Source organism: Stenella coeruleoalba (assembly GCF_951394435.1).
Source record: "Stenella coeruleoalba genome assembly, chromosome: 2".
Classification (NCBI taxonomy): Eukaryota; Metazoa; Chordata; class Mammalia; order Artiodactyla; family Delphinidae; genus Stenella; species Stenella coeruleoalba.
The window spans coordinates 135577554-135594167 of NC_137147.1; the positions used below are offsets into that span (position 1 = coordinate 135577554).

The following is a 16614-nucleotide window of genomic DNA, read 5'->3' on the forward strand; positions in this document are numbered from 1 at the left end:
GGCAGGGAGAGCAACTGGGAGATTTTTTTACAGTCCAGGTGAAAATTCACAAGAGGCTAAATTAAGGCATTGACCCAATGTGGGTGGGAAGATGGTGGTGACGTCAAGAGCCAGGAAGGATTCTGTAGTTATAACACTTAGTTGGGTCTTTCTTTTTAACTGCTGTAATCTCAGTGCTTAGCACAGGGTTTGGCACATAGACAGTCAATAAGTATGAGTGAATAAACTTGCGCTCTACTCAGAAGGATGGGAGAAGGAAGAGGTTTCTGGTCTGGGTAAATCAGTAGATGGTGCTGTTATCAAACTGAGAGAGAAGGTCAGCCAGGAAGAGGAATGAAGAGTTAGTTCAATTCCGTATTTAAGATTTGAAGTGCTTTTGAGACATTTGAGTGGAGGTACTGTATGACTCTAGAGCTCCAGAAGAGCTGGCATGGAAAGGTAGATCTGAGAATCATCAGTCTACCATGGGAGTGGATGACATTGTCCGGAGAGCGTATAAAGTGAGGAGAAAAAGAGAAGTCTGGAACCCTGGGGATACCAGCACGTAGGGGTGGGTGAAGGAAAAGGAGAATGAGGAAGCATGTTCAAGGAGTTAGAAGGAAAACCAAGACAGAGCAGTGTCCCTTAAGCTAAGGGAGTTTAGTTTCAAGAAGGTCAGGGCTGTCTGCTGTCTGATGCTGCCAAGAGGTCCTGAAAGTGTTAGTACCATGCTGCCTCTGAACAGCAGGGATTTTTGTCTGTTTTGATCACTGTTGTGTCCCCAGCACATAATAGCCTGGCTCATAGTAAGCGCTCAGTAAATAACTTGAATGAATGAATGAATTTGTTGAAAAGGATCCCTTGAATTTAGCTGCAGAACTACAGGCCCTTGGTGAAGGCATTTTCAAAGGAGTGATGGTGAAGGAAGCCAGATTATAGTGGACTGAGGAGTAGAAAGGAGGTCAGGAAGTGGCTACAAAGAGAGGACTAAGGATGGCCAACTTCATGAGCACCTCTCGTGTGCTGGGCACTGAGCTAAGCACTTCACACGCTTTAACTCATTTAATCTTCTCAACAGCCCAATGGGGTAGGTACTGTCATGATCACCAGATGAAGAACCTCCAGCTCAGAGGGGAAATAACTTGCTCAGGGTCCCACAGCTAGGAAGTGTTAGAACCCAAATTTGAACCCAGATCTGTCTGACTTTGAAATTCAGCACTGAACTGCTCAGGCTCCATTTCCTCTAGAGTTTCTTTTGTAACTGGAAGGAGAGAGAAAGAGTGACTGTTTGAGATGACCTGGAGTCAAGACTAGGAAGACTTGCAAAGATTTTAATGCTGATGGGAGAGAATCAGCGAAAAGAAATAATTTGAAGATTTGGGGGGAAAGGGAGATAACTTATACAAGAGGAGCCTGAGGAGAGTTGCAGAGCACAGGTGAAGGGAAGCCCCTTCCACCAAGGTAGGAAAAGGAGAAGGTAAAGACCAGGTGTGAGTTGCAGGTATTTTTGTCAGGGAGGAGCAGGGAAGGTAGAGGTGGATGATTGCTGATTGTCAGCTGAGAGTAAAGGAGGTTGTGATCCAGTTATGGGCTCGAAGAAAGTGGTACCAGTCTGAAATAGCTGTTGCAGAGAATAGAAGAACGCAGTGGTGGAGAAGCAGATTTTCACGATTGGCATCAAGGGCCCAGCCAAGATGAGAGACCAGGATAGGTGCACGGAAGGCAGATGTTAGATTGATCCAGGTTGAGGGTTTTGCCCACTGTGTGCAACCGAAGACAGGGACAGGCTGTTGAGAGTATTGGCTAGATTGTGTTTGAGGTGATGGGTCACCACATCTAGGGCAGCAGTGAAGGAAGTGAGGATGGGAGAGGATTGAGAACAGAAAGGGAATGGAAGGATCATAGTACTGGCATCTGGACAAAGTTCAACAGCGGGATTTTGGTAGTAAAAGGGTCTAGGATTCCCTTGTTCTCGAGTTCCACATCCAGAGCTGACCTGTGATGAATAAGGCTAAATTGTGCTAAAAGGGGGGCACAAGGGTAGAAGACTAACCGTGGTTATCTCTTCAGAGAACAAGAGGGGTGCCAAAGATAACCTTTTTTTTCTTTTTGCTGTAAACACTTCTGGGCTGTTTGAATTTTTTTAACTTCTTAAATTAAAAAAAATACAAACTTTTCAGTGAACCCAAAGAAAAGAGCAGGCTTCCATGAAAGCATGGGGGATGAGGGAGCTGCAGAGATGGGAGCAGTGGTCTAGAATGGGACCCCGGAGTATGTGATCTGTCTGTGGAATCACGAAGTACGGGCTCTGAGGAGCAGCTGGGACCTGGTCCCACCCTGCCATTGTTTATCAGGGAGGAAGTGGGAGCCCCGAGACTCGCTCTGCTTGGCAGCGGCAGGGGCAGAACCAGAACTAACCCTTCCTGATCTCCCAGCTCAGTGCTCTGTTTTCCATGCTGCTTCCTGAGCACTTGAGGCTTCAGAATTTCCTGCTGTCCCACCCGGGCTCATTGCAAGCGTTCCCGTGCGATCGCTGGTGAGCAGGCTCTTTGCCAGACCCTGCTTCCCACACCTCAGTTCTTCCCAGCGCAGGGTGTGTGGGTGTTTGTAGAGGCGGCTGGCTTGTCCCCTGCCTATTTCCTGTTCTCTTCAGAGTGGCAACTTGGAGGCGGAAAACCACAATGATGGTCTCTATTTACATCCTTTAAATGACCCAGTGTCCCTCCTGTTTTGTCAGCTCTCACATCACTGCGTCCCCTGGTCCTTCCTCCTCAGAGCTTGTTTAAGCAGCAGCCATGACTCTGTGTCTTCTTTATCAGCCCAAACCCACATGAGTCACTGAGAGCACTTAGGACGGGGCTTCTTCACCATGAGATTGGTGGTCAGGGGTGGAGGGATGAGCCCTTAAATTAAGGGCATTGTTCTAGGGGAAAAATCTTTCCTTTTTGTCAGATCTTCAAAGGAGTCTGGGACCTTCCCCACTAAAAGACCATGGATTTAGAGAATGGAGTATAGGTGTGTTTTAGAAAAACAAAAATATAATAACAACAGCAGTTAGATGTTTTCTTGTCTTCTAAGTAAGTTCAGATAAACCTGGTGTTTGTGCAGCCTCTCTCGTCATCAGGACAGTGACCGTGGCAGTTGCATATGAATAGTTGTGATTTCTCCTCAGTTTGGTAGACTGAGGTCCAGAGGATTAAGACTATACAGCTCAGGACTTTTGTCCTCTTTTGCATGCCCGCCTGGGTAGATGTCCACATGAGCTCTCCACACAATGATATTGGGGCTCCACAATGTGTGGGGTCAGGTGGGGATAAGGAGACAAGGGATGAGGCCGTGGTTGAAGGAGGGGATATTCTTTTATAGTTTTCTTCACGCCTGCCTCTCAGTGAAGTCCTCCTTGGCCTTTGGGGTTTGTAGAGATGGCCTGTCTGCTTAGAGAGCTTGAGATGGCCCTGCACATTCTGCTTTGAGCGTGCTCTCTGCCCTGAAAGTCTGGTTGTCCTCCTGTGTTGTGGGGATGAGTCTTCACTGTGTTGTGGGGATGAGTCTCCAGGGTTTAGAATGGAGCTGTGAGTTGGCCTGTCCCAGAATAGCCTCAAATTCTCTTCTGCCTCCAGGGTTTAAGCAGGTATTGGTGTGGGGCAACAGGGTATTTACAGGCAGGGGAAAGCACGTGTTTGCTCATTATGGTGGGAAAGGGCCCCTGGTTGGCTTGCTTCCTGGCCGGCCTGAAAGCCAAGATGCAGCCATGTGGTGTCGTGATCAGGAGATTTGAGCAGGCTTCCTTGAGATGGTTCAAGGCTCCCGGGTCCCTTCTGCCAGTTTGGTTTTGAATCCTCTCTCCCTGCTTTTTTGCCAGGCCATCCTACCCCTGACTTTATAGTTCCATAGGAAGTCAGGGATGTTGTGGCGCCAGTGGGGATGAATGTGGCTCCAGAAAAAGAATAAGAGAGTGGGGGTTCGCTGAGGCTCGGGCTTGGAGTGGTACCATCAGAGCCACCCTGAAGGTCATGGAGAAGCACCAGTGGGAGGGTGGGAAGAGACAGTACATTCGTGTTTTGGCTTTTTTTTTTTTTTTTTTTCCTGCGTAGACTGGGATCTGTTAAACGATATTAGATAGTATATAGTTGTCTCCTACTGGGTGGCTTTCCGCTGTTGGGAAGAAGTCTGCCTTGGACAGAGAACCTGTTTGGGAAGAGGAAGGAAGGAAGCAGGATGGGCTGGTGGCCACGTGCGTTTGCTGGAGTGCCCGCTAGGTCATCTCAGGCCTCCTTTGCATAGAAGATCCTCCTGTCATCTGCTTCATCTGCTCACATTAGCTCCTGAGCCTTTACAAAGTTGGAAGCTTTCATCTGGAGCCCTCCAGAGCAGTGCTACTTCAAGTGCCCGTCTGCAATGAGATGAGAAGCATACGCACCAGAACGTAAAACTGTTCCCTTCAACAAGATAGCCTTGTTATGAAAAATTGTTAGACCTAAACAGTGAGTTTGCTCTGACATAGTTGCCTCACATTCTGGAGTCATGTAAGCTTCCTATCTGGTGACCCACCAGTAACACCGTCTGCAGATCAGCAGCTAATCTGCAGACCACACTTTGACTAGCAGTACTCTAGAGCCACCTTTAGTTCAGAAGCAGTTGTTGAGGTCTTCGAATCATGTGCTTGGCCTCTACAAGTCAGAAACAGAGAGCCTGGTTACAGAGAGCTGCTGCCAGGTCAGTCATACACGGGCCAGGCGGGTTACTGGGGAGAGCGGAGCACGACCAAAGTGACCAAGTTGAACAGATGACTAGGCAGTGCCAAGGGCAGATCCGTCCCCTCCCCCTTACCACAGGCACACAAGCTGAAAAGACCAGAGCCAGCAACCCTTCTGTAGGGCCTTAATTTTGCCTGTTGTTTCTGGTGGCAGGTCAGCCTCACTGAGTTCATCCTGTCCTTGCAGGAAAATGGCATATGTCAGAGAAGAATTCGTTGGTTATCCTTGTTGTCACTCCTGGATGTGACCAGTTTCCTTCTCTGGAGTCTGTGGAGAATTGTAAGTACCACCTTGTTCCCTGTTTGAGAAGAGAAAGCACTTGTCTGGAGCTGTAACTCCAGATGGCCTGGCCTAAGTTGCGGATGCTACGCCTGGAGCCCTCCATGAGTGTGGGGACCAGGGCTCACCAAGTGCCCAGAGCGGTCAAAGGTGAATTTTTCCTATGCAGTCTAACCAGCATCTGACAGTTGGCTGTGAACATCACACTGGCTATTCACTGAGTCCCACAGGACACCCGCCTTCTGGACTGAATATAATCCCACTGGCATTTTAGGAACTTGTACACTTTGCTGATTTTCTCTAAGAGACCCTACCCTGGGAAGAGAAGGAGTTTTCGGCCGTTTGAACCAAGATGAAGTCAAGGCGTTGGTTTGTGGCTGCCACCCGACTTCCCTGAGCAGCGGCATTTGGGGACGTCTCAGTCTGCAAAGCGAACATTCAGGTCTTGGCTTCTTCCTTACATTTCTGATGGAGTAGCTGAAGCTTGGAGACAAAAGGACAGGAGGGTGATTTCAAAGGCTCTGGGAATGTCGTAACCTGGACTCACCCCTCCAAGCATCCCTCTCCCCTTCATACTTGGAGCTAAAGCCTGGCAGGAATTATGTTTCCGGTGGGGAAACTGACCCACAGGGTGGGTGGTGCTTTGTAGAGGAATCTGTACCCGCCTGCCCCTCCTCACACACTGTCTTCCAGGGCCTCGGAGCCACTGGGTGACCACCCTCCCACTGTGGCCCCAGGCCTGAGTGCAGCCTTGCTTGCTCAGGGAACGCCTCCCCTTTGAAAGAAAAAAAAAATGTTAGCTTTTCTTTTTTTTTTTTTTTTTTGGCCGCGCCATGCGGCATAAGGGATCTTAGTTCCCCGACCGGGGATCAGAGCCACGCCCCCTGCAGTGGAAGTGTGGAATCTTAACCACTGGACCACCAGGGAAGTCCCTTGTTGTTATTTTTTGTTTTATAATATATTGCATTTTTATTCCTAAATGAAAGAGAACTATCTATATATAACGGAAAAATCCACACGGGTGACAGCTTATCTTTTTTTTTTTTGAATTTTATTTTATTTTTTATACAGCAGGTTCTTATTCATCTATTTTATACATATTAGTGTATATATGTCAATCCCTATCTCCCAGTTCATCCCACCACCACCACCACCACCCCTCCCTGCTTTCCCCCCTTGGTGTCCATACATTTGTTCTCTACATCTGTGTCTCTATTTCTGCCTTGCAAACTGGTTCATCTGTACCATTTTTCTAGATTCCACATACATGTGTTAATATACGATATTTGTTTTTTCTCTTTCTGACTTACTTCACTCTGTATGACAGTCTCTAGGTCCATTCATGTCTCTACAAATGACCCAATTTCGTTCTTTTTATGGCTGAGTAATATTCCATTGTATATATGTGCCACATCTTCTTTATCCATTCATCCGATGATGGGCACTTAGGTTGTTTCCATCTCTGGGCTATTGTAAATAGAGCTGCAATGAACATTTTGGTACATGACTCTTTTTGAATTATGGTTTTCTCTGGGTATATGCCCAGTAGTGGGATTGCTGGATCATATGGTAATTCTATTTTTAGTTTTTTAAGGAACCTCCATACTGTTCTCTTGTTGTTATTTTCTAATCCAAGGATTTGCACAGAACATGTGATTGTAATCTGAGGGTAGAAATCCTTAACCAAATGGGGTCATTTCTATCATTTCAGACACCCTGACCATAAATGATGAGCAGTGTTTCCTCCTCTCAGAGACTGTCTGGGGCGCCCTCCGAGGTAACAAGATGGGGCTGACACTGGGAGAGAGAGAAGGATGTTGTGGGAAGGTCAACCCTGGTGGGGTAGGGGGCAGGACTAGGGGCCCAGTGAACACCCCCACCTTAGGAAGCTTGCTTTATGGACCAGTTGGAGTATTTCCCCAGCTCCCTGAAGGGAGTATTCTTACCGCTGTCTCCAGAAGTTGACAGGTGTCAGCCTGTGCGGGGGCAGCCACTCCCCTGGGCAGGTGCTCTGGGGAAGCAGGGGGCAGGCAGCTGGGGAGAGAGGCCCACTCTGCCACAAGCACTGCTTGTTCAGCTCTCCTTTCAGACACATGATCGGAAAGGTTCTTTAAAAACTAGATCAAAAGGAATAGATAAATGTCAAAAAAGAGGTAAAGAGTGGTAAAATATGTAGAACTCTATTATTGGGGGAGAAAATGAGAACTTTGCTAGCTAACGGGTGATAGGCCCCCCTGCCCTTCTTCTTGGCTTACTGAAAAGGTATTCGGTCCCTAGACACAGACTTAGCCAAACAACTCGACTGCTTTTGGTAAAAGGTCTGCTGGTGAACGATGAGAGAAATTCTCACTGAACTCCAAACGTTGTTTTGGTTTGTCTTTGTTCCCCAGCTTCTCCTCCTCTCCCCTGTGTTTTGGAGAAACAGCATGCCAACTCCCCTTTCTACCTCTTGTAGCTTTTGTGTGGGTGTTAACTATTAGGCAGGTTAAGGTAGGGGAGATCTGGGACCCCGAGTGCTAGGCGTCAGAGTCAGACTGGAGAGAAGCCCAGATGGTACACTGGAAGTCTGCCTCAAATGAGCTACTGAGTGACCATGAAAGTCTCACAAATTCTTAAATTCTGAAAACTTAGGGTTCTGGGAATCCTTCACAGGGCTTCTGCTGGATTTTCAGAAGTGAGGCCCCAGCTGTTGAGAACATCTAGTGCTCTGGACTCAGCATGCCTGCCCTTGGGCTTTGCTGGAATCTAGGAGTCTGTGTCCAGTCTTCTGGGGCAGTTGCTGCCTGCCACACCTCAGCTCCCTATAGCTGCTTCTCTTCTCAGGCTCTGAAGAGGAAAAGTGGAGGCTTCTTTGTCTTCTAAGTCCAGCTGTGGACCCACAAGTTTCTGACTGAGTTTATGAAACTCAAGTCAATGATCACATTCTCACAATTCAGTCTGGGAGAAGTGAAGGGGCAGCAGATTGGGGGCCCCTTTTTCTCAGCTCCCTTAGCTCCTGATGGGTATTATCCATGGAAAGCTTTAACCCCTTGTGAGCTGGCCTGTCCCTGCGTCTGTCCTCATGGGCACACATCTTGGCCTCTCTTCTTAATATCTTTGTAAATTCAAGGCTTACGAAGTATAGATAAGAGGCATGTGGGTTAGTGTATTGCTAGGAGGGGCACAAAAACCCCTCACGCTGCCACCTCCCCAAATAAAATACAGAGTAAAAATAGAGACTGGCTTCCTACTATCCCCTTTTCGTAACTGTTGAGAACCATCAAGCCTACACTAGATCCCCTCTCGCCGTGTGCCCAAGCACTGTGCCGTGCCACATGGGAACCTTCCAAATGGTTCCAACTCTTTACCCACCTCCCTAAGTCTTTCCATCTGCCTCTCTACTTCCCTGCAGGTCTGGAGACTTTTAGCCAGCTTATTTGGAGATCTCCTGAGGGCACGGTGAGTGTGGGCCCTCAAAAAGGGCTCCTTTTAAATCTCTGGGACACACACACACACACACACACACAAAATCTCTGGGGTTTGCTCCCAATGTTGAGAGTCCTGGAAATATCTTATTTTACCTTAAACAGAGTCCTGGTGGCTTGAGATGGCCCCAAAAAAGAGTATTCAAGGAGATATGGATGGAAACTGGTTTGGTAGATTTTGCCAGTTGGGGTATAACTTAGTTCCCCTGAGTCATTGTTTAGACATGACCTTGAGACCACACTGCTTTGAAGAAAATATTAACAGTCAGTGAAAATTTGGAATGTGTGGGCTGAGTGGTATGTGGGACACCTGTGTTTGGCTGGCATGGGACAGTTGCTCTCTGGACAGGTACCTGCTTATGGTCATTGAGGTAGAGGTGTGCAGTGTTTGTGGAGACAGTTACCCTGCAGAACAGTCACAGGTTGGCTTTTCAGGGATCTTGGAAGACTTTTCTCATCCCCCTCCACCCCACTGGTGAATTTCCTTTGAATCTTAACATGTTCAGTGTTTGGTCCACACAGTTCTATATCAACAAGACGGAGATTGAGGACTTCCCCCGCTTCCCTCACCGGGGCTTGTTGTTGGATACGTCTCGCCATTACCTGCCACTGGCTAGCATCCTGGACACTCTGGTAACCAGGCCTTAAGGCCTTCTTTGCCCTCAGGGTTCTGGGGTAATGGGACAACAGATAGATCAGGTGCCATATTCTTAAAGAGTTACAGAGAGAATGTGCATAACTTAGTGAGCTCCCGGGAAAAATGTAAAAGATGACCTGCTCCAAGATTCAAAAAAATAACAAGAGTGATTTAAACCTACCCCATTTGGCTACTGAGGACCAATGTCCAGGCTATCTCCAGCGATGCAGGAAGTGGTTTGGGGAATTGACTAAGCAGAGCTAACTTTAGTTAGTACAAAGTCATAGGAAAGAGATGTCCAAAAGTCTTAGCTGGGGATGGTCCTCACTGTCTTGAATTTGATGGGCAGTCTGACCTGACAGTTGCTGACCTAGCTCACGTGTCTAACTTTTCCTTTGCTCTCCTGATGGAACCAAAGACGTGGACACATCCACCAGTTTTGGCATCTGAGATTTATGGATCATGGGGCTACTAAATTCACAACAGACCTCACCGTCTGGATAAACACTAGTCAGACAACCCAAAACAAATGGCAGGAGGAAATATTAGTTTTCAGGGTATTGTGGGGCTTTCTGAAGACCCCAGGGTACCACGGAGCTGCAGCCCTCCTCTCGATGTGACCATAACTCATCCCCCAAAGAGGAGATACTACTTCTGTCGGCCATCTTTGCATGTGCAGGGTCTTCCCCTTCCCTCCACGCCGGGCGCAACCCGATGCGAAGGTTTGATAGGGAGAACCCGTGAACACTTAGCAGGAAGCTGGGCGGGTCGAGCCTGTTAACGTGTGTGGAGCAGCCTGCCAAGCTTGGGGCTGCAGCCGGAGAAGTTGTGCTGAGTTAACTGTGCGTGCTCTGACCTACAGGATGTCATGGCGTACAATAAATTCAACGTGTTCCACTGGCATCTGGTCGATGACCCTTCCTTCCCATATGAGAGCTTCACTTTTCCAAACCTCACCAAAAAGGTATGCCTTAATTTCGCCCAGACCAAGTTGATGGCTTGAAGTCTGAACCTGGCTATGGCGCCCTGCTGGCAAGGACACCAGCTCTCCTCCTAACCAGCCAGTTTTAGGGACACACTGACATATAGGGGGCGGGCACTGGATTTGGAGTCAGGAGACCTGAGTTCAGGTCCAAACTACACCATTAATTTGCTCTGTGACCTTCAGGAGAGAATCTCTCCTGGTCCCATCTTCTTTTTATTTATCTATATTTGGTTAGCTGGGCATAATGACTACCTTACTCACCTCACTGGCATCACGGCACTGAGATAAGACAGTAGATGTGACAGCTTGTGGGAAATTATGATAAAGTTCCTTGAAGACCCCTGATACCAAAGGGCTCTTGGTAGATTTTCTGATATCCAGGGGAGTCCAGAAGGCATTTTGAGTATCCTTTCCTCTGCCAGCCTTCAGGAAATGAGGTCCTGAATGGTGTTCTGTACCTTCCAGGGGTCCTACAACCCTGCCACCCACATCTACACAGCACAGGATGTGAAGGAGGTGATTGAATATGCGCGGCTTCGGGGTATCCGTGTGTTGGCAGAGTTCGACACTCCCGGCCACACTCTGTCATGGGGACCAGGTAAGAATAATGTCTGGAGGTGGAGGGAGGCTACTGATTCCCCTCAACGGGACTTTAGGATGTCGGCTCTTGGATGTAGCATGCCTCAGCCTTGGTCTCTGGAAGAATGGTTTCCATCAACTTTTTCCACTGGGAATTTAGATAGGCAGAATTTACTTTGGGCGAAGGAGGCCGCTTCTTACTATTAAAATATGGGCGGGGACTTCCCTGGTGGCTCAGTGGTTAAGAATCCGCCTGCCGATGCAGGGGACACGGGTTCGAGCCCTGGTCCAGGAAGATCCCACATGCCGCGGAGCAACTAAGCCCGTGCGCCACAACTACTGAGCCTGTGCCCTAGAGCCCGCGAGCCACAACTGCTGAAGCCCGTGTACCTAGAGCCTGTGCTCTGCAACAAGAGAAGCCACCGTAATGAGAAGCCCATGCACCGCAACAAAGAGTAGCCCCTGTTCTCTGCAACTAGAGAAAGCCTGTGCACAGCAACAAAGACCCAATGCAGCCAAATAAATAAATAAATAAAAAGGGCAAATTCTTCTCAGACGTCCTTGCCTCATGATGCCCTTGTAGGTTGTTGTGCCCTAGCGTGGAAGAAAGATTTTGCCAGTTTTGCTGGATCAGGCTCTCTGCTTTTCTGCCCATAGGCTACGTGAGGGCAAACTTTGGGACCAAGGGTGACCCCTGCTGGAAGAGTGTGTCAAGGCAGGAGTATGTGTGTGCCAGTTGTCTGTGTAGGATTGTGGACATACTTGTATTTCTTTGATTGTCACTAAATGCTCATAATTACCAGTGTCTGTGAATGCCTGAGTGTTCCCGTCTGTGTGCATGTAATGTCTGAACGTGATTGTCATCATGTATATGACTGTATGTGGGGTCTGTGTATTTGTGACACTAGTGTGAGGTTCTCTATTGCCTTAGGTGTCCCTGGATTATTAACTCCTTGCTACTCTGGGTCTCACCCTTCTGGCACCTTTGGGCCAGTGAATCCCGCTCTCAACAATACCTATGAGTTCATGAGCGCCTTCTTCTTGGAGATCAGCTCCGTCTTCCCAGATTTTTATCTTCACCTTGGAGGAGATGAGGTTGACTTCACCTGCTGGTATGAGCCCTGTGACCTTCCCATCCTGGCCTGATGAACTGCCTACTCAGAGTAGAGGTTAGCCCGTGAGAAGCTACCTGTCTCAGGTGTTCCTCATCTGTCTCCATCCTGATGGCTCAGGTCTTCGGCCTTTTCTCTCTCCACCTACAGAGAGGCCCTACCTGATTTTGGCAAGGCTGTGAATGTGAAACTCTCCTTTCCTCCTGTCATAGCCTTGAGATATTTACAGAAAAACCAGCTCTGGGCACAGAACTGTCTTGGGAAAATCAGGATAGAGAAAAACAATCCCTGCTTTTGGCAGCTTAAAATAGTCTGGTTGAAGAGACAGGACACATATGAATTCGAGGCTAATATATGACAGTGTCTAGTTAGTATTACATTGTAAGCTTCCAACACTCAGATCTGCTTAGCTCAAAAGAGGCTCAGGGGCTTCTTGGTGAAGGGGGCACTAGCGCTGGATCTGAGGAAAGAGTGGAGGAGGGGAAAAACAAAATGTAGACTTTGTGGGGTAAGGGAGCTGCAATGGGTGACAGACAGCAATGCTTGTATCCAACTGGAATAAAGAATAAATACTAAGGGAAAAGCAGACTGTGCCCAGGGTGTGGGAGGTAAGAGACAGAAGACAGAATCCAGTGTGCCGGAGCCCCAAGCCTAGACCTCAGAACCACGTGTCATAGCCCAGAGAGATTGATATGTGTTCTCTTTGAGGGTGAACTTGAAGCTCTTCAGATCCAGACTCAGCCTATGTCAGTGGCCCCCGTCATTTAACTTTGTTTAGCCACACCTCCCAAATTTGTGGCCTCTTGAGATCCTCAGTCGATTGGTTTTTCAGGTGAAAAAAAGGAGTTGTGGGAGGCCAGGTGATACATCCCCAAGCTCTGGGCTTTGAGGATGTCAAAAGAATTAATCTTCATTTTCTTTTGGGATTCAGGAAGTCCAACCCAGATATCCAGGCCTTTATGAAGAAGAAAGGCTTTGGTGACGACTTCAAGAAGCTGGAGTCCTTCTACATCCAGACGTGAGGAAGGAGGGAGGGAGGGCAGGGTCCCTGGGGGTCAACTCCTGTGAAGTCCTCACTTTCCATAGCAGGACCAGGACCTGCTGGACCACTCTCTGGGCCCCTGAAGGGGTCCTTTGTCATGTCCTTTCGTTGGAGTGGTTGATTCCCACCTGGTCAGTCAGGAATGGGCCCCTAAGCAGGCTCAGCCCCCAGGGCACTGGCACCTGTAGCACAGAGCCTGTCTGAACTGAGCAGACATTCCCTTTACTCTCTAAGGCTGCTGGACATCGTCTCTGCCTATGGCAAGGGCTACGTGGTGTGGCAGGAGGTGTTTGATAATAAAGTAAAGGTGAGCCAGGGGCAGAGAGAAGGGGCCACCCTCAGTGCCTCCCCATGGTCTCCCATCCCTTCCCTGCTCCTGTGCGGGTACAGAGGTCTGAGCCCTGGGTGTGGGTGTCAGGGCCTCCATCTGTCTTCCCTCACTGTGAACTGAACGAGTTATTTCTCCTGCTGGGTTACTTGGGATTCCTGAGACTGGCATGATGGGTTGGCTTTTCCTGCCTGTGTCATAGACTAGGATCTTCCAGGTCTGCGAGCGGGGCTACCTTCTCCTTCATTGTTGAGCACTAAGATCCCAGCTTCCTGCCACGTCAGGGGCTCTGCAGGAACCTCGTCCCGTCCTCAGAAGCATCTGGAGATGCTTGGACATGGTAGCTCCTGATCTGTTGAGTCTCCTGGGCCCCACTGCTTTTCTCCCTTAGCTCACAGCTGGTGTTACTATCTCAGTGTAGACAGGGAAGCTGCAGAAGGACTGGGGGAGAGGCAGCAGGGAGCTCTCCTAGGGCCTGTGGGACCCTCGGCCTCTGCACTGGGCTAGAAACTCAGTTGTTAGGAGTCACAGAGAAATGCTTTGCTGCTGGGGAGCAGAGGGAATACACACCCCTTGGCCTGGGTTGCTTGCATAACACTGTGGCCCGGGAATCTCCTACTGCCCTTTGACCCTTCCTGACAGGTTCAGCCAGACACAGTCATCCAGGTATGGCGAGAAAAGATGCCTGTAAGGTACACGAAGGAGATGGAACTGGTCACCAGTGCCGGCTTCCGGGCCCTGCTCTCTGCCCCCTGGTACCTGAACCACATAACTTATGGCCCTGACTGGAAGAATATCTACATGGTGGAGCCACTGGCATTTGAAGGTAAACAGGGAGCTCTCCTTGCTGCCAAAGGCGGTTGAATGGGGTACAGGGCGGGAGGCAGGAGATTCTGGGCTGGACATTGCAGGTCAAGAGACGAAATGACCTATCTGAGGAGTGGGCCATGTTGGGAAGGCGGTAGAGGCCTGTGGTTGCTTGTTTTCCCTCAGGTAGCCCTGAGCAGAAGGCTCTGGTGATTGGCGGAGAGGCCTGTATGTGGGGAGAGTATGTGGACAGCACAAACCTGGTCCCCAGGCTCTGGTAAGGGCTACCTGGGGACGTGGAGGGTTGGGCCTGTGGGCGTGGGTTCTCCCTCACAGGCTCAATCCTGTCCAGCCTCGCCCAGCTGAGCACCCTCCTTTCAGGCCTGGGAGAGAAGGGGCATCGCAGTGTTGCCCGTTTGTATGTAAGTCACCTCCCGCCTGACTTGCGTATTTACTCCTCCAGCCCATAGATGTGTCGGATGGAGACTGTTGTCCCCATTTCACAGATAGAGATAAGGAGTCCTGGAGAACATGCTGAAAGAATGTTGCTTTCGGGATGGCTTGCCCAGGATCCAACCCTGAAGTGCATGGCCCTGTGATAAGACTCCTCTATGCTGTCTCCTCAGAGGCTGCAGCCCCTCACCAAGTCTGGTTGGGTGTATAGAGTTTACATTTTGAGAACAGCTGCTCGGCCACTGTTGTATCCGTGTTCACGACGCCTTTAAGACGTACTCTGGTTCCCATGTGTTTGGGAGAGGAGGAGATGGGATCACGATCCCCATTTTGCTGAAGATGGAGCTGGGCCCTAGAAGTCCCTGTGAGCCCTCCAGCCGGCTGTCACTCTGATTAAGGTGTTGATCATGTCCCTTGGCCCCGAGCTAGTCCAGGGTACCTAAACAAGAGGCTGTGGGTGTCCAGCACCCTTGCCAGGGATCCAGGGCCCAACCTGGTGCATGTCCCCTTTCCTGCAGGCCTAGAGCAGGGGCTGTTGCCGAGAGGCTGTGGAGCAACAAGATGCTGACCAACCTGGACTTTGCCTATAAACGTTTGGCACACTTCCGCTGTGAGCTGCTGAGGTACGCAGGCCATGGGGAGGTTGGGGGCTGAGGACCCCTACTGACAGGAAAAGAATACTGATAATAGCTAACACTTGCAGGGGCATACTGTGTGGGGCAAGCCCTGCGCTCAGCCCTCTGCCAGCATTGCTTCATTGGATCTTTACCATAACCCTATGAGGGGGATGTAGTTTTATCCCCATTTCAGAGGTAGGCAGCTGACGCACAGAGCAGTTAAGTAACTTGCCCAGAGTTGCTCAGAACCAGGATATGAACCAGGCTGACTTCAGAGTCTGCGCTCGTAGCCATGGCCATGATTTTATGGGTTCTCATGACACCTGTGCCCCTGTTAGGATGGGCCTGCGTAAGATGGTCATTTCCCTGATTCATTCACTTACTAGGTCTTGAGGCCCTAGGGGAAACAGCCTAGTAGAGAGGGGAGTCCCAGGCTGAGAGCCAAGCATGGTGCGGTCTAAACCTCAACTGTCTGTAATTTACTGGGCGACTTTGAGCTAGTTCCTTACCATCTCTGAGCACATAACTTATTTGGGTAATAAAGGAGGCATGCCTAGAGGTACCCTAAGGAGATTGGTCAGGTCCTGGAACTTGTGAGGCTGAGACCTAAGGATGGGATTTCATGTCCACACCCAGTGCGTGGGCTGGACAGTGCCTCGGTTCCCCCCCCCCACCACATTTACAGAGTTTTAGAGCCATTAATGGGGGCTCCGTGGGCCAGGAGCACTGGGCACCCCTTAGGCATCCAGCTTTTTTCTAAAGAGACTGAGTTATTTGGAGCTGGGGCACAGAAACAGGCAAGTTAGAAATACAGAGGTGTTCCTCAAGGTTCCGGGGTGTCCCTGTATCAGAATCACCTGGGGCACCTGTTCAGCTTGCAGATTCCTGCCAACACACGGCCCCACCCCAAGCAAGAATCTCTGGAAGTGAGCCCCCCGCCAAGGAATTTTGGTGTCTAGTGGCAGATTGAAATCCACTGAACTGGGGGAAGGGGAGACCATTGGTTGTGGTGGAGAAGGTGTTGCTGGGGCCCAAGACCGACCCCCTTCCGAGGGGCTCATCTCGCCCTGTTTCTTTACGTCCTCTCGCAGGCGGGGTGTCCAGGCCCAGCCCCTCAGCGTAGGCTACTGTGACGTGGAGTTTGAACAAACCTGAGCAAGTACCCCAGGCACCGAGGAGGGTGCTGGCCCTAGGAGAGCGGTAGCGGGGCCAGGCTTCCACTGTACCCGCCCCCCCAGGGGACGGGGCCCCTTGCCCACGTGCCTGTGTGCCTGGAGACAAGGGGGCTGGTGTTGGTGCTGGTGTCCAATAAAGAGTGATGTGGCGTTTTTCTATAATGAATGTGGATTACCTGTGTGAAAAAAAATGTGAGTGGCCCTCGGGTAAGGGAGCTGCCAGAACTGGCCTTCTGCCCCTGAGGGTGATAGGGCTCAGCAGGGCCCCAGCCAGGTTGGGCTCAGTATCTGCCCCTGGAGGGATCTTATGAGTTGAGGGCTGGGAATGAAACCTGTAGCCTTTGTGCTGTCCTGCTCCGCCTGAGTTATGATGCCTCTCCAACCCCACACATAGTCCAGA

The 16614-nt window shown here is 49.8% G+C and overlaps 1 protein-coding gene across 4 annotated transcripts in view; it reads left to right on the forward strand.

Annotated features, from left to right (window-relative positions):
* The window catches only part of HEXA (hexosaminidase subunit alpha), a 38602-nt gene extending 22226 nt beyond the window's left edge, over positions 1-16376 (forward strand). For 2 of the 4 annotated variants that reach the window (XM_079912268.1, XM_079912270.1), the window contains exons 2-14: positions 4923-5015; positions 6727-6792; positions 8407-8453; positions 9002-9112; positions 9979-10080; positions 10567-10699; positions 11612-11792; positions 12724-12810; positions 13069-13141; positions 13805-13988; positions 14156-14246; positions 14941-15045; positions 16131-16376. In XM_079912268.1, the coding sequence (XP_079768394.1) occupies positions 4923-5015; positions 6727-6792; positions 8407-8453; positions 9002-9112; positions 9979-10080; positions 10567-10699; positions 11612-11792; positions 12724-12810; positions 13069-13141; positions 13805-13988; positions 14156-14246; positions 14941-15045; positions 16131-16194 (1337 nt within the window). In that variant the 3' untranslated portion in view covers positions 16195-16376. Of the gene's footprint in view, positions 1-4922; positions 5016-5338; positions 5458-6726; positions 6793-8406; positions 8454-9001; positions 9113-9978; positions 10081-10566; positions 10700-11611; positions 11793-12723; positions 12811-13068; positions 13142-13804; positions 13989-14155; positions 14247-14940; positions 15046-16130 lie in introns of those variants that run through there. The other 2 variants (XM_079912271.1, XM_079912269.1) reach the window with 2 other exon arrangements.
* The last annotated feature ends 238 nt before the right edge of the window (positions 16377-16614 follow it).